The sequence below is a fragment of the Tinamus guttatus genome, unplaced genomic scaffold, assembly GCF_059628265.1.
Source record: "Tinamus guttatus ecotype Peru unplaced genomic scaffold, ASM5962826v1 Tinamus_guttatus_pri_ptg000109l, whole genome shotgun sequence".
Classification (NCBI taxonomy): domain Eukaryota; kingdom Metazoa; phylum Chordata; class Aves; order Tinamiformes; family Tinamidae; genus Tinamus; species Tinamus guttatus.
This window is the reverse complement of record NW_028288643.1, coordinates 811,702-836,142: the sequence shown is the minus strand read 5'-3', so window position 1 is coordinate 836,142 and position 24,441 is coordinate 811,702. Positions and strand designations below refer to the sequence as shown.

The 24,441-nt window shown below is 34.2% G+C and overlaps 1 protein-coding gene across 3 annotated transcripts in view; it reads left to right on the top strand.

Moving 5' to 3' along the window:
* Positions 1-24,441, top strand: part of PCDH9 (protocadherin 9) — a 654,286-nt gene that overhangs the window by 417,301 nt on the left and 212,544 nt on the right. For 2 of the 3 annotated variants that reach the window (XM_088520994.1, XM_088520993.1), the window contains one exon: positions 11,052-11,127. In XM_088520994.1, coding sequence (XP_088377120.1) covers positions 11,052-11,127 — 76 coding nt within the window. Of the gene's footprint in view, positions 1-10,925; positions 11,128-24,441 lie in introns of all 3 variants that reach the window. The other variant, XM_088520992.1, reaches the window with a different exon arrangement.

Sequence of the window (24,441 nt, the reverse complement as noted above, 5' to 3'; positions counted from 1 at the left end):
ATGTAAATCAGACAAAATACCCACCAATCACGGAATGAATTAAGGTGGAACTAAAATTCCAGTGTCCCATTTCCTTCATTTTTACATGCACATAATGTTGGAGAAGTTACAGTTAGGCCAAGGTCATATGAAGGTCTGCATTCTCGACTGAGTGACTTAGTGAATAAATTCCTAATGGAAGCTAAGCAGAAGTAGACAGTGTCAGTTGACGTAAGTTCAAAGCCTCCCGCAAAGTCATTCCTTGAGACAAGAGAAAGAGAGAGAGAAAAGCTCACTGGTGTGAGTTTGGTTTATCAACACTAAACTCAGCTGGCACAAATTAGGTTAGATCATCAGCACCAGAATATGAACACTGGCTGTCAAACTCATCTTTCTGCCTATTCCAAGGGGGAGCTGTGGCTCTGGCAGGGTGTTCTAAAATTATCAAGACAGTCAGAGTTCTTGTTTTCTCTATAACTCTTAATGTGTCAAGAGCATGCCATATGTCATTTGTGGAAAATATTAAAAATTGGATGAAGTCTAGTAACAATAGTGATTCTTGTCAGCTCTCATTTTATTTCTACTTGAGGCCAGCAGAGAATACATTTCTAATAAGTTTCTCTCACAGTAAGATACTGTTGCTACTACTGTGAGGGTATCTGCTGTTTTGATAGAACAGTGGTATTCCTGTCTTCTCTCTACAGGTGATTTCCATCCAGAAAGGCCTTATATTTTCCTCCTTCTTTTTAAGTCTTGTTTGATCCTAAATGAGGTTTTAGCCGCCTTACTGGCTAAGCAGCTGAAGAATGTTCCACTTCTGTGTGGAAACAGCTTAACAAAGTTATTCTTCATTTTGTGTCTTTTCTTTTATAGCATAATATAATTTGCTGAAGCATGTTGTATAAGTTGCTAGAAAATTCTGCAAGGAGGCAACTTAACAAAGTTGCTCTTTATTTTGTAGCTTTTATTTTGCACTATAATTTCATGTAGCAGAGATTTACCTTTTGTACTCCATAGTCAGCATGACACTAAAATGCAAGACCCACTGTCAAAACAAAAAGGCCCAATCGCTGAAAGATTAAATGTAGTTAGTATGTTGTAGTACATATTGTTCTCTGAAGAATCTTAAGGATTAATATGTGGATTTCTTTTTTCAGTTTCCAGAGCTTGTTTTGCATATACAAAAGGAAAATTCCAAATGTTTTCAGTTCAGTTTAAAAATACAGAAAATATTCTTCCTGTCCAAGTAATGAAATGCATGTTTTCATGGCAAAAATACTTGATTGTCTCCTTTTTTCTTTCTTTCTTTCTTTCTTTCTTTTTTTTTTTTTTTTTTTTTTTTTTTGATACGGGTGCAGATATGCTTTACGAGAGGTGTTTTAATTAGCCTATATTGTGTGCAATCAATTACGATAATGATATTAGTTTCAAGATTAAAATATGTGGAAATCACATCTCTTCCCAGGATGCACCAGCTTAACCGTATTATCCTTGGCAATCATGTCCACTTGCAGCTTTTCCAGGGCGGATCCATTTATCTAATGTGACAGCTATAGTGTCCATTGTGTTAATAGATGTACAGCTGCTTTCCAGAATCATCTCATGCAAAAGGTCTTATCCTCAAAGGGCAATGCTGCTGCTATTTCTCCTTTTGGTGCTTTCAGGAGGACATGACTGATGACTCAGAATTAATTGTAACCCAGTGAGCTGTCAGTGACAGATACCTAGTACATGTGCTGGTCCTAGTTCGGGAGGCGATGTTCTAATATACTATTCCCCCTGCAACATCCCTAAATTGAGAGGTCTCTTTCTTGCCCTTCTTCTGCCCCCACGCTAAAATAGTAGATGCTTGGAATTTCTGTGCAAACACAGAGCTCTCCCAGCACGTATTAATTTTTATTCCATCTGGGAGTGATATGATCTTTTGTTAGTTGTTCTTCCTCACAATTAACATAAATAAAAGTGAGTATTTACATTACAAATTCAATATGATTCCTGATTGTTTCCGATTAGGGGCATCTAAAGCAAGTCTCTTTTTTTAATTAGTTTTCCCTTTTTAATCTGGCTGCCTTGAAAGTCCAATGGCACAGAACTTCTTAGTGAACAGCTGGTCATTTTATGATGATTTTAAACTATGTTTTTTTTTTTTTTTTCCTCTTATATAACACTATTTTAAACCAAATATTCCAATCTTGAGTTTAATTTTAATACGGGGTGAAGGCTGCATCACCCAGATGAAAGATTGCTGTCTTTACATGGGAGCTATGGCCATCTTGATCTCCAAGGTTATATGTCATGATAAAGAACACTGATGGAAGAGAATACTAAACAGGTTTTTATCAGCTCATTTTTTTTGCCCCCAAAGACCACTGGGAAGTTTTTTGCTTCCTAGTACTACATTACTTTGCATTTCTGCTGTGGCGGCTGACAGTGATGAAAATATAAATATACAGCATGTCTGTAACACAGTAATTGCCAACTTTGCCAATAAGATGCAATACAAAGAACAATTACTGAAATGATACCTCACCGTACCACATTACTCAATACAATTAACAAATTTCAGTTGATGGCATTCTTCTATAACTCATTAAATAACTACAGACTAAAGCTATATTTTATGCTGATATCACCAATATAATTACTAATATAGCAGGCAACATTTTCACTATTTTATGTCATGTGTGTACAATCATAGTTTTTTTTTTTTTTTTTTCTTTATAAGCAGCTTACAGATTATCTACACTTCTCAGATGGGAAAAATTCTTAATCTTTTTTCTCACATTTAAAATGTAATTTATAGGTAAAATAAAGTCCCCCAAATTTATGACATTATTCATGTTACTGAAGCCAGATGCATTCTATGGAATGTAAATCAGGAAATAATTTATTATTATAATAAAACTTGAAAAAATTGAGGAACAGCTGTTCCTACATTTTAATAGTTCATATACATTATTGATCAAAACATACTTTTACTACTGTAGAACTTACAAGAGTGTAGAGAAGTTTTGCTGGTTATAGTTATAGTTATAGTTGGAACAGTTCTTCTGCACTGGTTCTTCAGTTGAGTACACTTGTAATGCACATTATGTGTCTTCCTAGGAGGGGTCCATCACCAAAAGTAGACTAAACAGAAAATAGATGGAAGATCATTGAACTCTTCATATGACTAAAGATCACATAAAATACAGTTCTATTATAACTGAATTGTTTATGTGTAAGTTCTTTACATACTGTAATGCAAATAAACTTTCTTTATAAGAAATGCTGGAGTATCAGGTAAGCCAATTCACAGTCAGTGTGGTGTCTTGTTACCAGTGAGAACCGTTCCTCCATGGTGCTCTATCCTAATACTTAGCGATAGCTAAAATTTTGAGTGTTTGCTATCCAGATTCAGGTGTCTGCATTGTTAGAAATGTAGTGCAAGATTCATTTTTTTTCTTACTGGTAGGCTACCTCTGAAGAAGGCATTTTACCTTATCATGTTTAGAATGCTTTTTTTAATGGCGTGAATGTCTCACTAGAGCTGATTCTCTTTTCCATGGGCTATAAAAGGCATTTAGACTGCTATTCTGGACTATGTACTAGTTTTTAAAAAGTAGGTACAAAATTACTGCATTTTTTAATGAATCTCTTCTCAATATTACTATTTTCCCTAGAGTTTCTGGCTGATAAATATAGTGAATTGTAGTTTACTATCTAGCAGCAATTTGGGTTAATAATATTCCCGAGCATTTTCTAATGCATTTGCTGAGTTGCCTTACCGTTAGCTGGTTATTTTGTGTTTTATTCTGTACGGCCGTCTCCATCTCTTTCACTTGCATGCCTTTCCACACATCTGAGATAATAATTAGACTGTTTGTGGGCTTGGAACAGATTTCCTGAGTCTCAGACAGTTTGGGATAAAGGGAGGGAGGGAAGGAGGAAGGGAAGAAGGTATCAGAGGCCTGTTAAGATTTAAATTGTTGAAAATATATTTTATCTAATTCCCAAGTTGAGCAAGGTAATATTATGATTTAGATTAGATTAAATTGCAGCACTCCTCTTTCTTGTTGGGTCAAATTTACTTTGAAGATTATAGATAGATAGCAACACTTCTGATTGATTGATTGAATAGTAGGAAGGCAAATATTGAAATAAAATAAATGGTAGTGCTGGGTTTAGTGTCTTTAGTTGTATATTGCCCAGTATTTCCATTGTCCAATTAAAAAAAAAATCTGATAAAAACAGGGGAAAAGTACAAAGACTATAGTTTCATAAGATAAATTAATAGAATGTCACTATATAGAAAAAGGAGAAGGTATTATTGTCACAAATGATAACTGGAACCACAAGATTTGGCTGCAAGTCTTTCTGTGTTAACTATCTGACTACAAAGCTAAAATAACTCCCCACTTCTCATTTCCCTTTTAGCAAATATTGGGGATCTATTTGAGCCAAGATCATCTGGGAGAAGCAAAAGAGCTTTTCACAGAGAAAGTAGAATGGTTTTGTCTCTGATCCTTATCTTTCTGTGAGCTTGAGTGCAATGGGGAGGAGGAAAGTGTGCATAAGTCAAGTCATCACTGGAGTGAGTTATGTCAATCTATATTTGAGGGGATTTGTGCCTTGCCAGAAGGGTACAATATTACACCTTCAGAAAAAAAAAAAAAAAAAAGTTGCAGTCCAGGAGTGATTCTTTCCAGATTTGGAAAGAGAAGGTAGGGTGTAGATTTTAAAAGGCTTTTACTAAGTGAATCAGAATTTTATATTTATATATATATATATATATATATATATATATATATATATATATATAACGGTTATTTGTCCATAACAGTAGATTAGTGCAGCAGCCATATGGAACAAACGCAAACATAATATTTGTGTGCAAGTCCACTGGTATATTCTAATTTTAAAAGAATCTCCTTACCCCAGGTTGCTTTATCATAAAGGAAGCTATGGCATATTAAAACTAGATTTTAAGTGTATCCAGTAGTATCCAGTACATTTTTTCTCCTCAGCCCTAAAACCGATACTAGTCTGTTTTTGATGACTTGACTAAGGAAGAGAGAATAAAAGGGAATTTGTGCTGCTTCTTTGTGATACCACTTTATATGACTTACATCAAGTTTACAGGCTTGATCTCATCACAAGATTATATCCATGTTTTAATCCATGAACCAGAAGCTTGTGTTTTGATCAAACAGACATTTTCCACAAAGAACCTCAAAGGAAGCATAGTTATTTCCTGCATCTTCACAACATTTTCTTAAACTTGTACACAACCAATAACTTCTTCCTCATCACCATTTCATAAGCTTTTTAGAGTGTTTGTCTACTATTTCCTCTTGATCTTATTTTAATAGGTTTCTTCTCTGACTTCTTTATTCATGAGTGGGGTTTAAGTTTCAGTAAAATGTGATGTATAGATTCATGTTTCTTTTCCATAAAAGTAAATTGTTTTTCAAGTTTCATTTTTGAGCCTCCATACCTTGAATGATTTTGTTCTGCTGCAAGAAAAATTCTGCCAGAAATTATTTTTCATCTTTGTTTTTCCATTGTATTGCTCTTTTGCCATCATTATAGAAAGTATGATATAATGGTCCTGATGGAAAAGAGAAAGAATTTCTGTTGATGCAAGTCTTTTCCACATTCAAAATGAAAGCTGTTATATACATGGAAGATGTGTGATGCTTCAATGCATATTCTAATAAGCAAGCATATGGCCCATTCTGTACAGCTTAATTTTACTTGGTGTGAGTGAGATAGTTTGGTGACTTCTTCTTGTCTGGAAAAAGCAGTAATCAAGGCTCTTAACTTAAAACTATAATGAGTGGAGAACTGGGCATTTTGTCTGACGTACTTGCTTTGTAAACTCAGGAACCATCTCGGTTCTAATTCAGCAGGTTATCTTTGTAACAATCCAGTGCAGAAATGGGTTTTTAATTGTAGCTTGTTTTATAACAATGGATAGGATCTTTTGCCAATTCTGTCACTGTGAGACATTCAGAGATGGAACAATAGTATAATTATTTCTTGTACCCCTGATTAGTAAAAACAATACAATAATTGCATAAAGCTTGAAAGTCCAATTTTCAGAATAAAGCAATCTTACCACATAAAAGCTTCACTTAATGCAGATTTCATAACTGCCTACAGCCTACTAGTCATCATTCTGGTGCATAATTAGAAGTGAAATGCATTTTAGGAGCCTGGATACAATCAAAAGCACTGAACAGTTTTGAAAACTAGTCTTTACACTTCCTACATTGCAGCTCTGTCTGCAACACCTCTTGTAATGCATTTGCCATAGGACATGTCAAGCACTCAACGTTGTATGCCATGGTCTTTCCTCCCTTTGAGATTTTCAATACACAGGCCAACAAAATAGTTTTACACTGTGTGCAGCCCACTAGCTTCCTGTGAATGAGGGTTCCTGGGAAAATGGAGCAAGAGTTTCACAAGCAGTACCCAAACCTCGCTGGTATCATGGAGAAAGCCATGCTCTGGCAAAATCTCTACCAATTCTTTTGCTTATGCAAAGGTTTCTGATTTGTGACTTTCGTTCTTTCTTTCTGTCACTTTCTAACACAGCAGTTTTGTATGGAAAAAAAATCACAAATTCTGGTATCAGAATACATTTTGAAAACCTAGTACTGTGGGAAATAATGTACCTAGGTGCAACATTATATTTTGAGAGTAGTGTACAGCTTTGAAAATTACAAAACTCCAAAGGATATTTCTATCTTTTTATTATTATTATTTTTATTTCCAATTAGGATTTCTTGTATCAAGACAACAAACATGAGAAAAAATGTGACAGAAGAATATGTGGAAGAAAAAAGATAAGCTCTGACTAAGACGTAATTTTAAAATGTTTTTGACATCTCCAAAGAAAACATTGTAATGAGGAAAAATACCATATGTTATAGCAAATGCAGTTTCTATTTTTCTGTATCCGAACAATAAGAGTAAGAATTTTCCTGCTCTCCTCACCTCCACTTCAGAAAAAAAGAAAAAAAGACATTTTAGTTATATTTCCCCTGGTAAATTGAAGATACTACAGTTATTATTTATAGCCAGTTATTTAGCAAATTATAGTTGTTAGAAAGAGCTACGCATGTGATGGATTCTTGGGATTTTGGTTGTTTTCCTTTTTTTTTTTTTTTTTTTTTTTTTTTTTTTTTTGTTAATGAGAAAGAAGGAGCTAGACCAGTTTCATATGCGGTTAATTTGCTATATTTTTTTTTGTTATTATGATTAAAAAAGTATGGCTGACAGGCTGGCCTCATGATCTGAAACATCTCCAGAAATGAATGTGTTCTTTACTGCATTGGAACCATCCTCTTATCAGCACCAGAGTTTGCTATCCTTTATCACCATCTAAAATATAAAATTAATTCTCTCTGCCTTTATCACCAGCTAAGATACAGAATTAATTCCTTCTCTGTATCGCTTGTGGCTGTGAAATCATGCTTTGCCTGTCTGAGCTTTATAGAATCTGCTGTAGTCGATGATTATTAGAAGAATGATGCAATGACTATGATTCCAATTGTTTTCCTGTTTTTTAACATTCAACCCAGATTCAAAATATATTGTCCTGGATTATAAATTTGGGTTGCACTGGAACCAGGTAAAATCGTGTTTTTACAATTGAGTTTCCCTCTCAGTTTTGACATAACAAGGGTAAGATATTTTTTCTGATTAAAATAGTGATGATTTAGGATTGAATATGTCACAGAGCTCAGACTTGGATTTTGGCCAAGTGGTGTGTATCAGAACGATAACCCCACTGCATGCTGCATGCAATCTTACATATGCTATACCATATTTAAAATCATAATTGCTTCTTATTATTGATCCAGTCTTGTACCTACTATGAACATCATTGCTCAGGGTATCTGATTCTGTTTTTTAGTAAAAAGAATTCAAAGCTGCATTTGGTGAGGTGAAATATAAATATAAGCAATCACAATGTAAGCAGGTTGTGGGATTTTCTTCCAACAGAAGACTCCCTGATACTATGAAAGAGAAGAAATTCAGTATGATTTTTGAGAAAGCAATGTGAATATTTAGAGCACCTGTTTTCTTTAGGGGTGTGATGTGCCCAAGGAGTCTGGAAGGGAAGGATGGTCTTGCAGTCTAGCGTGCCCCAGTCTGCTGGGCACTTTGGAGGCTGGTGGAAAGCATTCCCACCCCTGCTGTAAGCAGTTAGAGTAGCTGGATCAGTTGGCACTCCAGCAGACTGACAGACTTCTCTTGCAAATGGTTTGAAATGCCTGAGTTAAGCATTTGCTTTAAGACTATCTTTGTTTTTTCCTGTACTCCTTTGATGATATGGCTTAGTCTTGGGTTTCTTGCCTGGCCACATGCTATTTGTTTATCGTGTCTGAAACTGGGTTAGTGTTTACCTGACCTTTAGAGTTATTCATAATTCTTAGTGATTTGTGGGATTCTCAAGGAGAGCCTCAGAAATTTGTATAATCAAAGCAATCTTTTTTTTTTCTTTTTTATTTTTTAACCTTAAAGATCGAACTTACAGGATTATTGTCTAAGGAGCTTCCAATATTAGTGTTAGGCCTGTAACTTTTACTGCCTGACTGGTAGCCTGTTAATGTAGAATCACTGTTGATTTTGGCTAGTATGAGGAGGAGTTTTATTAATTTACTTAGTTATTGTAAAACAAAGTCATTATTTAGCTACACAACTCATGAAACTTTGGACATTTTTTTGCAATTATATGTTTTTTGATTATTTGGGTGGCTAATTTATTACAGAGAGATTTAATCTTTGATTGAAATTCATTCTTTCTAATGCAATCTTTTAATTCAAAGCAATGAAAATGATGATAATTACTTTTTGCCCTTTTTTTGCTCCTTTCTAGTACTATGAATTCTTACATTAAAAAAAAAAAAAAAAAAAAAAAAAAAAAAACAGAACTCTTTGTCTTGGTTACTGGAAATAAATAGAGGAAGAGGAGATTTTAAATTTTATTCTTAAGTATATTATTATTCTGTTCATGTTTAAAGGAAAGAAATAATAATAGTATAGCAGTCTAGTGATAATAATAATAATAACAATCTTCAGGGTGGCAATGCCTGAATTAAAAAATGTGAGAAATAGTAACAAAGTGTGATGTAAAAGTTTTCTTAGTTATAATTTATGGAATTAGATCTTCACCTGATGTAAAGAAGTATAACTCAATGACTTCAGAGGATCTAGTCAGTTTTGTTGCAGCTGGGTTCTAAACCTAAAGTGGGGGAAAGAACTTAAAAGCAAAATAGTAATTACAAAATCATAGCCAAAAGCAAATAGTATCACATTTATTTCTGTACTGAATTACACAGTAATCCAAAATTGACTTAATCAACTATCTGTGTCCACCCAAGGGAAATTAATAAAAAGAAGCCTGGTAGGGGATATTGATCATCATGTAAAGTGGTAGTAATTACCATAAACAAATAGTTTTTAATAAGTAAACATACAGTTAGTACTCTCTAGGTTTTTCTCTTCTTTTTTTTTTTTAAAAAAAAAAAGAATCTGTGCCTGATGTTTTTTCCATCAACTTTAACAATATTATTTGCATTTTGGAATGGGATAAAGGACACTTAATATTAGATACTTAAAAATAGGTAATATACTGATGTATCCACATGATGTATCTTTCTGATGTTTCTTTCCCTATGGACTGTGTAGAGATCTTGAATGATTATCTTAGGCATAACCCCTAACCTTTATATGGTTAGTAATAAAAAGTCACCACTAAGCCAGAGTTGTTAAGCCCAATGCAAACTTTGTGAATCTCTCAAACTAAACCATTCCAGCTAACCAGATCACTCAGGCTCCCTACTGCTTAAAGTCATCTTTGAGGAAAGATATGCTTAGCTTAATTTCACCACTCTCTTGAGATGCTTTTGAACTAGTTGTTTCTAGTGCTCTGGAGATGCAGTTCTCTGATGCATGAAGTGCCATTAAATTCCTTCAATGAATCCCACAGCCACTGCGGTTAAACTGTTCACAGCAGTGCTATTGGCTCTGCAGCTCGTGGGGAATCACTGAATCAATGTGGCCACAATCCACAAGGTCAGACTATTTCTCCAGAAGAGAGAGATTCAAAATCAATTGTGTTGAACAAAATCAAGTGTACATGGTGAATTTTTCTGAGGCAAATTCCTTTTTTTTTTCCAAAGAAGATCCAGAAAATGTTAATTTTGACTCTCATTTACTATTGCTTTGAGAAAAAAAAAATCTTTATTTGTATTTCTCTTACCAAAGTGATGTCTCATTCCATCACTGCACTCTGATTCTTTGTTCATCATTGTGATTTCACCAATATATTATAAATGCTAAGGATTTGTATAAATTAGATAATTAGATCAGTTAAATATCTAAATAGATATATATCTTTCTATTTCTGGAAAATGTCAAAGAAATAAATGTAACTGGTTTGCTTAACTTCAGTGTTTTTGTTTTTCCTATATGGACATTGATAATAAAGATTTCAATGTCAGAATTATATCTACTTTTTATATTTTCTGATCTTGTTTGCTGTTTGTAGCATAATTTGCAAAGTTTTCTGCTTCTAAGAATAAGATTTTGTAGATGCTAAGCTTTTAAAATCATAAGAAAGAAACCTAAATGTCTACTGGTCACTTTTTTATGGGAAGTTTTCTTCACAGACGAGTGTGTGGAGAGCTTTGAAATTTCACTCTCCTGCCTGCTGTCTTCCCTGGGTTGCTAGGCAAGCAAAAAGAAAGAAAGAAAGGAAAAAAGACAAACAAAAGCAAGAATAACAAAAAATATGATTGATGGAGTGATTGTTATTCTTGTTTTATTTTTCTTCTTTTTCATGAATCTGTATGTATTTAATAAGTTTAAAAAAAAAAAAAAGGAAAGAAAAAAAGAGTCAGCAGAACAGTAAGAAGAGCACTAATCAGCATGTCCTGTGCTCTTCTTTGTAGTCCCAGCGCCGTGTTACATTTCACCTCCCCGATGGCTCCCAGGAAAGCTGCAGTGACAGTGGTCTGGGAGACCACGAGCCGGTGGGTGGTGGAACCCTGATCTCACACCCTCTTCCTCTGGTTCAGCCGCAGGACGAATTCTACGACCAGGCTTCACCGGACAAGAGGACTGAAGCTGATGGCAACTCTGATCCCAACTCCGGTGAGTTCTCATTTTCATTCCTTCAGTAGCTCACTAGTGGATGTCTTCATTCCTTTACGACGGTAGAGATGTCTGCAAGCACTCAATGAATATTCAGACGTATTAGTTCATCATGCTTCGGAGCATCGATAGTGTTGTTTGCCTGCAATTCCTCGTGTTATAATTTTGACTGTAAAAACAAATGTTTGATGAGAAAAAAAAAAAGCTTGAAAGCAGCTACAGACAGAATGAATGCACAGTGAGTGTGAAAGGCTATGAGGAAGGAAATCATACAAGGCGACAAGCTTTTCTTGGTAGCTGTTTGCAGTGTTGTTTGTATTTAGCCTTGTACTTTGTTTTAGGAAAGTGCTTCTAAATGCACATTTAGAAGCTGTTAGGCTAACCTAGGAAGCAGGTAATAACAAAATGCTCAAAAAATGCAACGAATTATGCAGAGCTTCTTTGTTAGTTTGGAGAGGCAGTGTTTTGCCTTTTGGAACTATTGGATATGCATTTTTACACAAGTATTAAGCATGTGCAGTTTTCTGGGTTTGGAAATTTCTTTTCTTTCTCTTTTCCTTTTGTATAGTAGACTTACATTGTGGTGATGTTTATGACAGACATCTAAAAGATAAATTGAGATCTTTACCAATACTATAGCTAGTTTTCTGGCATTGGACCATGGCAACTTGAACTTACTGAAAGAGGACAGTAAAATTGTCAGTAACCCTCTTGTTAACATTTCTCTCTAGAAGGTGCAGACTCATGTTAAAGGTCTTTTCTGTGCTCTTGGAAGGTAATTGAACTTCTGTCCTCAAGCATCCCAGGAGTACAGGAATTAGTTTCTCCCTCTGGCGTTTCTCCATTTTATATAGATGATGATTGAATTGTCACAGGGTCTGTATAACATGAAGGAGAGAAAGTGGCCCTGGGATCTGATGCACAAAATTCAGGTCCATGTTCTTGTTTAAGCAGAGCTGGATCTGAACTACAACATTTAAATCATGGTACATGAGAATAAATATTGACAGTAGAAGCATTTTTTGTGCATTTTAGTGGAAGAAAAGAGAGGATGTGTGGTGGAAAGTAATAGATAAAAAAAAAACATTTTGAAACCTTTAGGGTTTGGTTTGGCTTTTTTATTTTCCATTCCTCCTTTCTTTTCGTTATTATGTTTATTTTTATTTTTTTTTAACTACCCTAAATTTGTAGAAACACAAAGAACCATAGTAAAGTAATAAGCATGAATGAATTGACTCTGGAGCAAAAAATGTACATGTGTTTAAGAAAATGAAGAGCTTAGCGGAATTATCCTGTTAATTCTCTGCCCACATATGAGACGTGTAAAAGATTTAACGAGATCAGAGGAGAGTTTTAAGGAAGTATTACGTGTTAGTACTGTTACGTTGGCTTCATGGATTCAGAGTTGCACGGTTTTTCAGCATGTATCATAAAAAAAGTCCAAAAGAGTTGGAAAAATTATGCCCCATAAACTTCATACCATGTTATTAAAAATGTGTTTTTATAAATTCCATGTCAATCACATTGTGCGAACATGTAGTATATTAATCATGAGTGATCTATTCATCCCTAATACAGACAGTAATAGAAGATTAGTCAGCGTGAATAAATGTTCTTAAAGCGTACATGAAAAGTTTTAACATGTCTGTAGCTATACCCAGTTTAGCCTTGGGGATGCTAAATTCATGGTAAATTTATGAAAATCTAACCATCAAGCTGTACTGATGATTAGTGAAGCATTGATGTATAGACTTCTCCTTTTGAACAGACTGAATTAAAACAGACATTGGAGAAATGCATTCAATATCTCATCAAATATCACTACTAAGAAGACAGTGATATGGTCATTACTGTGTCAAATCTTAGTAAAACCCAGGGCAGAGAAAGAATGATGCTTCCCGTTAGATGATTTTGGCTTTTATATCTTATTCAGGATCAAGTTATTGCTTAGGCATTGTGTCAAAAGTTATTTTGCTTCTGGAGGCACAGGTTTTTGGACGAGATATGAAATGGAGGTCAAAGCAGTTTATGGTTATTGAAGATCCTGTAGCAATTTTCAGAAGAGTAAAAACGTTAGCTGGTGATTGGGCAAAATTACTGTGTGGGTATTTACATATATTTACGGTTAAATAACTGATGTGGTATCATTTCAGCGTGGTATTTGACACTTCTAGTCTGAATTTCTAGTCTCTGCTGTGGAATGCTGAATAGTTGCTGTGTTTAACACTAGAGGTAGTTTCATTTCCATGGCTGTTTAAAGGATAGCTGTTTGTAACGATTCTGTGGGCATTCTGAGGTCGAACATATAGCTGTGAAGTATGGAAAAATTCTTGGTGTATGTGAGCATTGGTGAATGAGACACTCCTATGTTTCTGATCACTTTATCAGCGAAGCCAAAGCAGTGAGCCATGTCTTTATGCATTTAAAAGATGAGTTAGGTAGTCATTATGATATTTATTTTAACTCTGTTAGTGGAGCTAAGTACAGAACAGTCAATCAAAAACTTGGCCTTCCACTGTTGTCTAACAGATATATAATTTGCAATTGTGAAACCTGCGAAGATCAGATACAAGAATGATAAAAAATAGAGTGATTGACCTATATTTGCTTTGAACTGTACAAAGCACAATGAAAATAATTTAATTAGGTTTTTAAAAATAAACAATATTCTCCCTGATGTGGAGGTATCATAGAAGCCTATCTACATCTCACCAACCCCCAAAAATACAAGTATTTGAGAAGAAGTAAGTAAGCCTGTTGGAAAGACTTGTCATTTTTGTCCTAATTTAGGTAGGTAACATTTTCCTCAAATCAGTCAGATGATCCATCAAAGTTGCATTTTTTAACTAATAATCTGTTCTCCTTTTTGCCTCCTAACTTGCAAAGTATTTCGTATTGTAGTTAACTGAGACGGCCTGTGACAAAATTATCGTATAATTGCTAATGAAGAAAACTATATATATGTTTTTGAGATTATATCTTAAAGTCTTCATTTTGAAATACTACTTATTTCATGTTTGTTAAAATATTCCTTTTTTTAGCTCAAAAAACTTTTAAAAATATAGCTTTATTTTTCATTTATATTGTGCATTTTACTGCTTTTTAAGTTCTCAGTTAACAGAGAAAATTCAGGTTCCAATGCCATTAGTTTCTAGTAAATTTCTCTTTCATATTCCCATGTATATGTATTGCTGCAAATTTTGGATGATAAATGGTACAGAACAGCTTTTTTATTTTGCTTTTAAGAGTTTCAAGAGAAAACAAAGAACTCATGGGATTATTTTCTAATGATCTAGAAGAATAAAATCTGCAGAAAAATATACAGATTTGTCCCTACAGTATTTTTCTCAAAGTTCATTCTAAGTAAGGGTTTGGTTTAGTTCATTGGAATATGATGTTATTCTTGATAACATAGTCCTTGCCTCATGGTGAGCACAATTTTTGTTAATGACCTTAATGCTCAGTGAATTGTGCGGTTTATTATTGTACACTGTGAAGTTGTGTAAATAAAAATGCATCCATTATTTCTTGATATTAGCATTTTGCCTTTTAAATTCTGTTTGAAATAGCAACCTAAGCCCAGGTTTTGAGAACCTGAAGTATAAGAAAATGAGTTAAAATTCTCACACAATTTATCAAAGAAAGGTATGAGAAAGGCATGATTGTTTTATTTTCTTGTCATCATTAGCTTTTGCCTATACACAAAAGCTCTAATTACATGATTTAATGAGAAAATATACACAGTAAATGTGAAGTCATCTGGCTAATCTTAACACACTAATCCCTCATACTGTGAGAAACTGAGGTAGAGAGATATTGCAAATGCTAGCATTGTCAGCCACACACTGTCACTGTGGTTATGAGGGTAGGGGAACAAGATGGAAATAAGAAGTAGAAAATAAAATTAACAAGAATGTTAATAGTGATGTGCACAGTCCAAGTTTGGTTCACATCATTTAAACCTGTCTTTTACAAACTCAGATTTTATATATATATATATATATATATATATATATTTTGGAGGGGAGGGAGGAGTGATGGAGAGATATGTTTTATTCTGAGCTCCCTAAGGGGTCTTTTCCATTCAAAACTTGCATTATTGATGTGAACTGATTGCCAGAAGACTATGATGTTAACCTGGCAGGTGAAACTTCCATATATTCCACATTTTTCACATTTGCACTCTGATATGCTTTATCAGAATTCTTCCATCAGTGAACAACAATCTATTGTGCTTAAAAGCAGCATATTGGTACAGAGTGACATGAACACTGTGGGTTTTTTATGCATTATTAAATGATAGTAAGAACAAGTAATTCAAATTTCCTTCAGGAAGTCTCATTATTCAAGAGTCATGGTTGTGATTATTTAATTTTGCATACAGTGTTGATTTGTAAGGCAAGTCACACAGAATCACAGAATGGTTATAACTGGAAAGGACCTCTAGAAATCATCTAGTCCAACCCCCCTGCTCAAGCAGGGATACTTGGAGCACATAGCACAGGGTCACATCCAGGTGGGTTTTGAAGATCTCCAGCGAAGGAGACTCCACAGCCTCCCTGCGCAGCCTGTTCCAGGGCTCTGTCACCCTCACAGGAAAGAAGTTCTTCCTCACATGGAGATGGAACTTCCTGTATTTCAACTTGTACCCATTACCTCTTGTCCTGTCACTGGCCAGCTTCGAGAAGAGTTTGGCCCCATCCTCCCTACATCTCCCCACAGGTACTTACACCTATTAATCAGATCTCCTCTCAGTCTTCTCTTCTCCAGGCTAAACAGGCCCAGCTCCTGTAGTCTTTCCTCATAAGATAGATACTCTAATTCCTTAATCAACTTTGTTGCTCTACGCTGGACCCTCTGTAGAAGTTCCACATCCCTCTTGTACCGGGGATCCCAGAACTGCACACAATGCTCCAGGTGCGGCCTCACCAGAGCTGAGTAAAGGGGCAAGATCACCTCTCTCAACCTGCTGGCAACACTCCTCCTAATGCAAGTCTTCAGTTTGTTGTTTTGTTGCATTCAAAGCTTTGCTGACTATGCCTTTGCCAGAAGCATGGGCCAAGAGAAATGGAAACCATCATAATGGCACCTGACTACAACGTTTGTCTCCATGATGACCAATAACACAAAAAGGAGAAAGATTGTAGTGTTAAAAATATGAAAAAAAGAAGACAGAAACCAAACAAAGTAGATACTGAACAAGGGGAGACTGCAATTTATTGGGGGGAGGAGGGGGAAAGGTTGTGAATAATCTGAACTAAAAAAATTGAACAACAAATGGACAGCTATATGTTCTTTGGTGTGTGGAATGCTAACCTGATGTGTTTTTCATATGAACACTGTCTTTTTGCATTTAAAAAGTGTGTAGCTAAAAGCTGCAAAAGTTAAAGGAAGATGTTCCAAGGATGTCTGAGTTGATGAAAGTTCTTTACCTGTCAATATGTCATATATGAATGTATAAAACATCCCATTTCTTTAGAATCTAAAATAAAAATAAAAACGTAATTGTAAAAATACATTTAATGATGTGACTTTATCACATCTCTTATCGGAAAAAGCATGGCTTTGTTTTATGATTTTAATGGACATATCAGCGAGAATACTGTTAAGAGTTAAGATGTTTCATCATCATCAGTTCCCTTAAAAGCATACAGGAGTCTGATCTAGTTTCATGTAAACTATTTCTTCAGTAGTTATTCAAAAATGTTTTACAGTAGTCAAGTGCACAATGTTATTTTTCTATTTTTCATTGCCTAAAATGTTATTTTCATCAGTATTTTTTAAAAAAGAGCTTATTAGTGAAGAGTTTTTCTTTTGATGTGGTTTAGTAAAGATTGTCAGGGGCTTAAATTTAGATTGGAATTGTTAATATCACTGGTTTCATACAGCAAAGCTGTGTGCTAGAAATGTGTGAAGGAAAAATGTGCCTCCTAGTGTAAGGAAGGGGAAATACGTACTTTCATGAAAATGCTTGATAAATCACATTTTGATAGCTGCAAGCTGTGGATGTGATTCATTTTTCTTCAAAGAGATAAAGAGGAATATCATATATTTAGTGGAGTGTTTGAACCGCTCTGGGGAGAAAGCCTTACTAAATATATTCTGTGGATGAGTCTGTGTAACAATTCCAGTGTTTTAAAACCAGACAGAAATATAATATTTATGTCCTCTGATATACATTTATGAAGCTAAGTAAATGCTTGCCTAATTTCTGCACCTCATTAATAAGTTGTATCAATATATGCTATGAAACACAAAGCAGTAACTTTTTAAAAATAGTGAGCTGGGAAAAACTAATTAAATTACTGTGTTTTGAAGGTAATACAGTACCTCAACATCAATTTAAGTGAAAGATTCTACTATGCCCTAAGCATTTAAGTAAAAATTCCGAAGTAATTCCATACTCTTGGAAGATATGTTATAATAGAGTTTATCAATATTACTGTTTGTGGCCTCTTTCTTTTTTTTAATATTTATTTATTTCCAGTATATTACAAATTATGTGGGTAATATTGGTTGATAAATACCTGAGATCCCACATTTTACTAAACCTATTGCTACAGCGGTCTAGTGAAATGTAGCAGGGATATTAAATCATGCAATAATTCCAGTAATAAGTAGGAATATCTCTGTGGCAGTAGTTTAATTGTGATTAAAGTTCAGAGTAATGGTAAGACTGTCTTGTATTACACTTAGTCATATGATGGGGTCCCATGTGGAGAAGCTAAGCCTTTCATGCAAAGTGCTTTGGTTTTACAGTGTCACTATTGTTATACCCAGTGGGTGATGATGGTTTAACCTTGCAGGCTATTCCCACTGCATAATCTTGCCTTTCATTTGCTGCCTCAAAAGTTGCTTGTCACACTTGGCAATATTAGACTCCACAGCTGAGCATACACATCCTAAGGTGTAGGGAGGAATGCTCCTCTGCTAATGCTTTCTCTCTAGATAAATCACTGTCCAGGGTTATACTTGTGTTTTCATAATATGAGACTCTGTGTGAACTGAGAGAAGAACGTTTGCCTTTGAGTCATTTCCTCCATTTCATTAAACACAAGTTCATACCTCACACAGAATCTTATACTGTCAGATTTTGCTACAGGCAAGTAGGAGTAAGAGAAACTGGAATCAAGTTGGTGAATTAGCCTACTGAAGAGCTATAAAATAGTCTGAAGGCTAAATTCAGTCTTAGCCCATGCATTTATTTCTTTAAAAAAAGATAAATGAAATCTGAGAGGCATAAGAGGTAGCGACATTGCATTAAGGATTTTAAAGCAGTCTTGATTCTGAAACGTCGCTTCCCTATATCTGACCTGTGATACTTTCTTTTTCACTATACATCAATGAGGACTAATTGGAGTGTAAATCTGGAATGAGTGTGGCAGAGCTTTTGCATGGGGAGCTTGTCCCAGCACCTCTCTGCGAGGAGCGTCAAATGTATCTGAACTGGCTGGCTGCTGAGGAAAAAAATTCCAAGAGGAAAAATTGCAAGTGAGCTTAAAAGGCTAGATAGGGCATGGAAGCTATTCAGACCTGTAAGAAAAAGTTATGAGTCTTAGAGGATTAAAAGAACTCGAAGGTTGCAAATAAGGCCAAAACTGATAACCTGTGCTACCATTGCTGCTAATAGGCTGATTTAGACCCACAAATATTTTTGCTATGAGAATGACTTAAGAAATTCATAAGTGTTATTTTCTCACAGTGCTTTTCTTCTCATAAGAGTGATTCCAGATCTTTTGCAGAGATTCATAGATCTTTAAAATTTTAAAGAGTTATCATTATCTAGCCCCACCTCTTTTATAGCAGTCCTCAGTATTGTGCATAAAATTTTGTAAATCAACCCTATAATTTGAAAATATTTCAAAATGATTTCATTGTTAATTTAAAGATTTTCATTGACAGAGGAAACAGTTTTTGGATGCTTACTGTCTTTGATCAAATTACCTTTTATACTTGTATGTGATAAATTATACTTTTGGTGTCCAGAATTTAGACATTCAAAACATTACAAAGAAATAATCGAAAAGTCATGGGCACCGTTTTGAATTTTTGAAATGTTTGGGTTTGGGCCTTTTCTTTTTCTCTCCCCAAATATTGGTCCCAGATCTATCTAGATTACTAAAGAAAAGTGAATCATTCAGTCCCTGCTAACAGTCTTGCAGTTAAATGATATAGTTTCACGTTAAATGGCCATTATAAGAAAAAAAAATAAATCCTTGTAAAACAGTTTGCTTATCTGTTTCTTCTTTATCATTCTTTTTTGTAAAGTGAGTGAGTGCTTTTCCATGCATCATGAGCAAGCAAAAAATTTCTATGTATTCAAACTGAAAATGACAACCTCAGATTAAATTTGTCAAAATAATTGACTAAATTAAATCAGTGAAAGAAGATCCATATCAGTGTCAGTTAAAGTTGTTGACATACGTTCCAGGGCAGAAGTTTTTAATAAATACTCAAAATGATAATCATTAATCAAAATGAAAATACATTAAAATGATAATCATAGTAGTAGATAATGAAAGGAGAAATAATAATAAAACGTGTATTCACTTTTATACAACCGTTATTCAAATGCAAACTCCATTGACTTTGCACCAGAGAGCCCATAATTTAAGAGATTTTACTAGTGCAAAATATGCTGGAAAAATGGTGCATATACTCCAAATAAATTGGGGTGGAGACTGTATTACTATTCAGATCTCCTAACTAAAACTGTATTTAGAATGGTTTTCTCCAGTTCTCCTAGAACAGGAAAATAAAGAGAATTTATAGAAATTTTAGTAGAGTTAGGACAATGAAACCGTGGAACTTTTAATCTAAATTGCACATTTTCAGCACTTTTTCATGTTTTGTTAGACTTTTAGATTATTAAATGAAAGTAAACTAAACATTATTAAATGAAAGTAATTGTGAAAGAAAGGAAAACCCAATTCCTGTGGTAAAACCTGACAGCTTATGTATGCTTGTGCAGATATATTTATGAAATTTCAGGAGGATTATGTCCCATACCTAAATTTAAAATATATATATTATATATTATACTTTAAAATTTAAAGTATATGCCAATATCCTTCCTTTGAGAAGGTATTTCTTGACTTTGGAAATTACTGAACACTCAATACAGTGTATAAGAAGAACGGATTTCATATTATAGGCAAGTCATGTAGTTTTTCCTATGTTTTACTTTACTGGATATTTTATTATACATGTATGGAAAATTAAACACTAGGGAATCAACACCATGAGGAGCTTGAGAATATGAGATAATAGGCTAGATTTTCTTCTGAATGAGCCCTCCTCGAATCCACCCTGCTGACTTCAACAATGTATTATTGTTGTTACGTTCAAAGGGTACAAAGAGAATAAAGTTAACATTAATTTTTTTTTTCTGGTATTTCTTGAATTTTCTGCTTTCTGTCAAAAAAATCCTTGAACTTATATTTCATTTCACTTAATATCAATGAGCGAAGGATGAACAAAAATATGGGAATCTCTAACTCTTTGCAAGGGGCTTTGTTTATCCCATGCAACCCAAGATTTAGGTTGGAGGGGTTTATTATTGAAAATCGGATACAAAGTATAAAACTTACTGCTTACTAATCACCAATAATACCTCTAAATATGTCTTTTGTGTTAAGCAGCTGCCAATTCTTTTTGAAGTTTCTGAAGTTTGTGTCCTGTTATACTAGAATAACTGAAACTCCAGGACTTAAGGCATTTCATTTAATACCAAGTGAAGTGATTTTTTTCCTGTTTTTGTTTGTTTATTTGTTTTTATTAGTTGCTTTTTTTTTTTTTTCTTGTAGGTATATTTTCATTTCTAACACCTTATCAGGGTGAAATGAAACAGAATTATTAAGGGAGTGAATACCATAAACATGTTTAGATAGTTCTCTTACATTCATGTAAAACAAATATACTAATTTAATAAGATCGTCATTTGAAAACACTGAAATCATTTATAAGATCCTCCTAACCCTCTCTCTCATAACTTTGCTAATTTTTACTGCAACTGAAACTGATATTTTTTCCTCCAAATTTCTACTCCGAATTGTGGCTATATAAGTCCACACTTTTATTTGTAAATATTTACCAGATAGATTACAGGTAGCCTTTCACAACATGTTTTTCATTTGGATATCTTGCTGTTTATAAATACTTTTCTGTTTTGAGCAGAACAGCAGCAGCAGATATTTCTATTTTTAGACAATTTCCCTGGGAAATAAAAGTAAAAAGAATGGCTGAATAGAAATAGCCTGATTATAATCATGGGTAAATATATTTGAAGGGCTTTATCAGCATTTCAATTAGAAAAAAAAAAAAACCAGAGAAAAAAAAAACTAGAAAAAAAGTTAGAGATAATGCACCTTCTGAAAGTGGCATAGTGTGGTTAAGGGAGCTATATAATACTGTGTATTTGTTTGAGATTTTTCAAATTGTTTTTCTAAAGTTTAATGAAAGTTAGCATTAACAACTATGTCTCTTTGTAGCAGTAATACTGAGATTTACTTTCTGATAAGTCACATTTTGTTTATAATAAGATCAGTGCAACTCCTATTCACAGTAGCAGACACTGACTCATTCAAATGAAATATTGCAATTTGAGAATAGGGATGCCACGTTTAGCTCATAGAATTGAGCAAACGAGTTATGAATGGAATTAAAATTGCTTCAAAAGGTTGAATAACCCCATGCAGTAGTATAGGCATGGTGCTGAACATGTATGTAAGGTAGTTTCTCAGAGAAAGACTTGGGGGATTGGGTGGACAACAAGTTGAACAGAAGCCAGTAATGTGTTTTTCACCAAAGAAGACCAATGTCATCCTGGGCAACCTTAGGAAGATCATTGCAGCGAGTGGAGGGAGGTGATCATTCCTCTCAGCTCTGTTGACAGCACATCTGGAGTGATATGTCCAGTTCTGAGGTCCCTAGTTCAAGAGGCGTAGACCTGTTGGAGGGAATACAGAAAAGGGCCATGATGATTAAGGAACTGGAGCATCTCTGAAACAAGAAGCTGCAAGAGCTGAGATATGTTTGTTCCAGACATGAATGATGTAAATCAGAAAGAGAGAAAGAGAGAGAAAGAGAGAGAGAGAGAGAGAGAAAGAAAGAAAGAAAGAAAGAAAGAAAGAAAGAAAGAAAGAAAGAAAGAAAGAAAGAAAGAAAGAAAGAAAGAAAGAAAGAAAGAAAGAAAGAAAGAAAGAAAGAAAGAAAGAAAGAAAGAAAGAAAGAAAGAAAGAAAGAAGAAGGAAGGAAGGAAGGAAGGAAGGAAGGAAGGAAGGAAGGAAGGAAGGAAGGAAGGAAGGAAGGAAGGAAGGAAGGAAGGAAGGAAGGAAGGAAGGAAGGAAGGAAGGAAGGAAGGAAGGAAGGAAGGAAGGAAGGAAGGAAGGAAGGAAGGAAGGAAGGAAAATACCTACAACTGGTCAGATTAGTTTCTCTCTTCTCTCTAGGTTCTGTTTATTGTGTTGATTGTATTCCTACCAAATGCAATAGGAGAGCAAACACCAAGCTCACATGTAACCTCTTGGAGATAGAAATTTATCTCCAGAATGTAGATATATAGTGCTCAATTAATTTGGTACACATAGGTGTCTGGAGCTACTTGAAATACTGTCTGGTATCGTAGCTTTTTCTGGTTGCTCTTCCTTCTTTCATATCTGCATGCAAATGTCTTAAGTATCTCAAAGCTCCTTCTGGACTGCCATTGCATGCAAATGAGTTTTTTTTCAAAATGGAGTTGATACATTTAGGTGACTACAAGTATTATATATAACATATTATATAGAGGTATCAGTATTATATATATCATACGTATGTGTCTTTAACTCATTTGGATATATGTTAGATATCGGAGCTCCTATTGCAATCAGTGGTGACCTAGTCAGCAGTGGAGTCTAGAGAGCTAGCCAGAGACCAAATGGTTATAATTACTGTAATGTGAAAAGCATAGTTTCCCAGCCCTTGTTTAGATTGTCTTTGACTTAGCAAAAAAGTAGTAAAATTAGTAGATCTAATGAATCCAACCATTAACGTGAGATAAACTCCACCTCTTTTTCTTAATAAGGGAATAGTCTTATCTTTCTGAGGTATATTTTTTTTTGCCTGAACATAAGCCTTTACAAATGAACAGGGCTAATTCTCTGCCTCATTTATTACATTACAATACTAATTGAACACACACACATATATATATATATAACTTTTGGGAAGAGAGGGGCTATAAACTGGAGACCAACCTTTTAAAACTCTTCATCCAACCTTTTACAGCACTGTTCTAAAAATATTTCTTATTTTCTTAGTCTCTAACCAGTTTTTCTTTCTTTAAACCATCAAAACTAATTGAGAAGTACCATGAGTATTATATTAGTATCATTTGGATACATTTTCAAAATGTATCATTTTGAAAAATGGCATGCTTTGAAGTAAGAAAAATATTTTAAAAGCACATTCTATTGGATGGATTTCAGTCACTGGATAAGCAGTGTGCGTAATGAAAAAAGTATAATGAAATCTTGCTTTTGAAGAAGAAAGTCTAGTCCTTTTGGTAGAAAAGATAATCTAAAGATAATATCTAAAGAAATCACCTATATATTTGTGTCCAATATATTTGTGTGTTTGTTTCTTTGTTTTAAATCTAAGGGGGAAAAAAAAAAGTGAATTTAAAGGGAGGTTCATTTAATTAAATCTGAGAGTTATCTGGTATATAGTTGGGGAATATTCTTTTTTTTTTTCTTTCATATTCCTTCCTAAAGAATACTTTAGTTTCAGTGAGTAAACTTGATCTGGTTGAATTAACCAAAAAAAAAAAAAAAAAAAAAAAGAAAGAAAGAAAGAAAGAAATGATGGCAAAGACAAATGAAGTAGTTTGAAAATGAGTAAAGAATGATACTTACTGTTCAGAACATAGGCATTCCAGAAATAAGAATAATAGTTGATTTTCTTATCATACTGATCCAGGTAAATATCTGTTAAGGAAGATAAGTAGGAAGAATGGAAATAATCACAGAATGCTTTCAGTATTCAATGTGCACAGAATGTTAGATTTTTAATTCTTTAATGTCAGGGAAATATGTATTACTTCCTGTCAATCACGAGCAGAAAGAACACCTGAATACCCAGATACAGTACCATCAAAAGCTACTGAGCTCAAGATACATTTATAAGGAAGCAAGGAACGAGAAACACACACAAAATCTTTACCAGAGTCTGAAACGTTTTTTTTCCCTATTCAAAATAAAATAAATAACTAAACAAATTGTTTAGATATTTGAGAGTGTTAGAAAAATTGGCAGGTTTAGAAGGAAAAGATTTTCA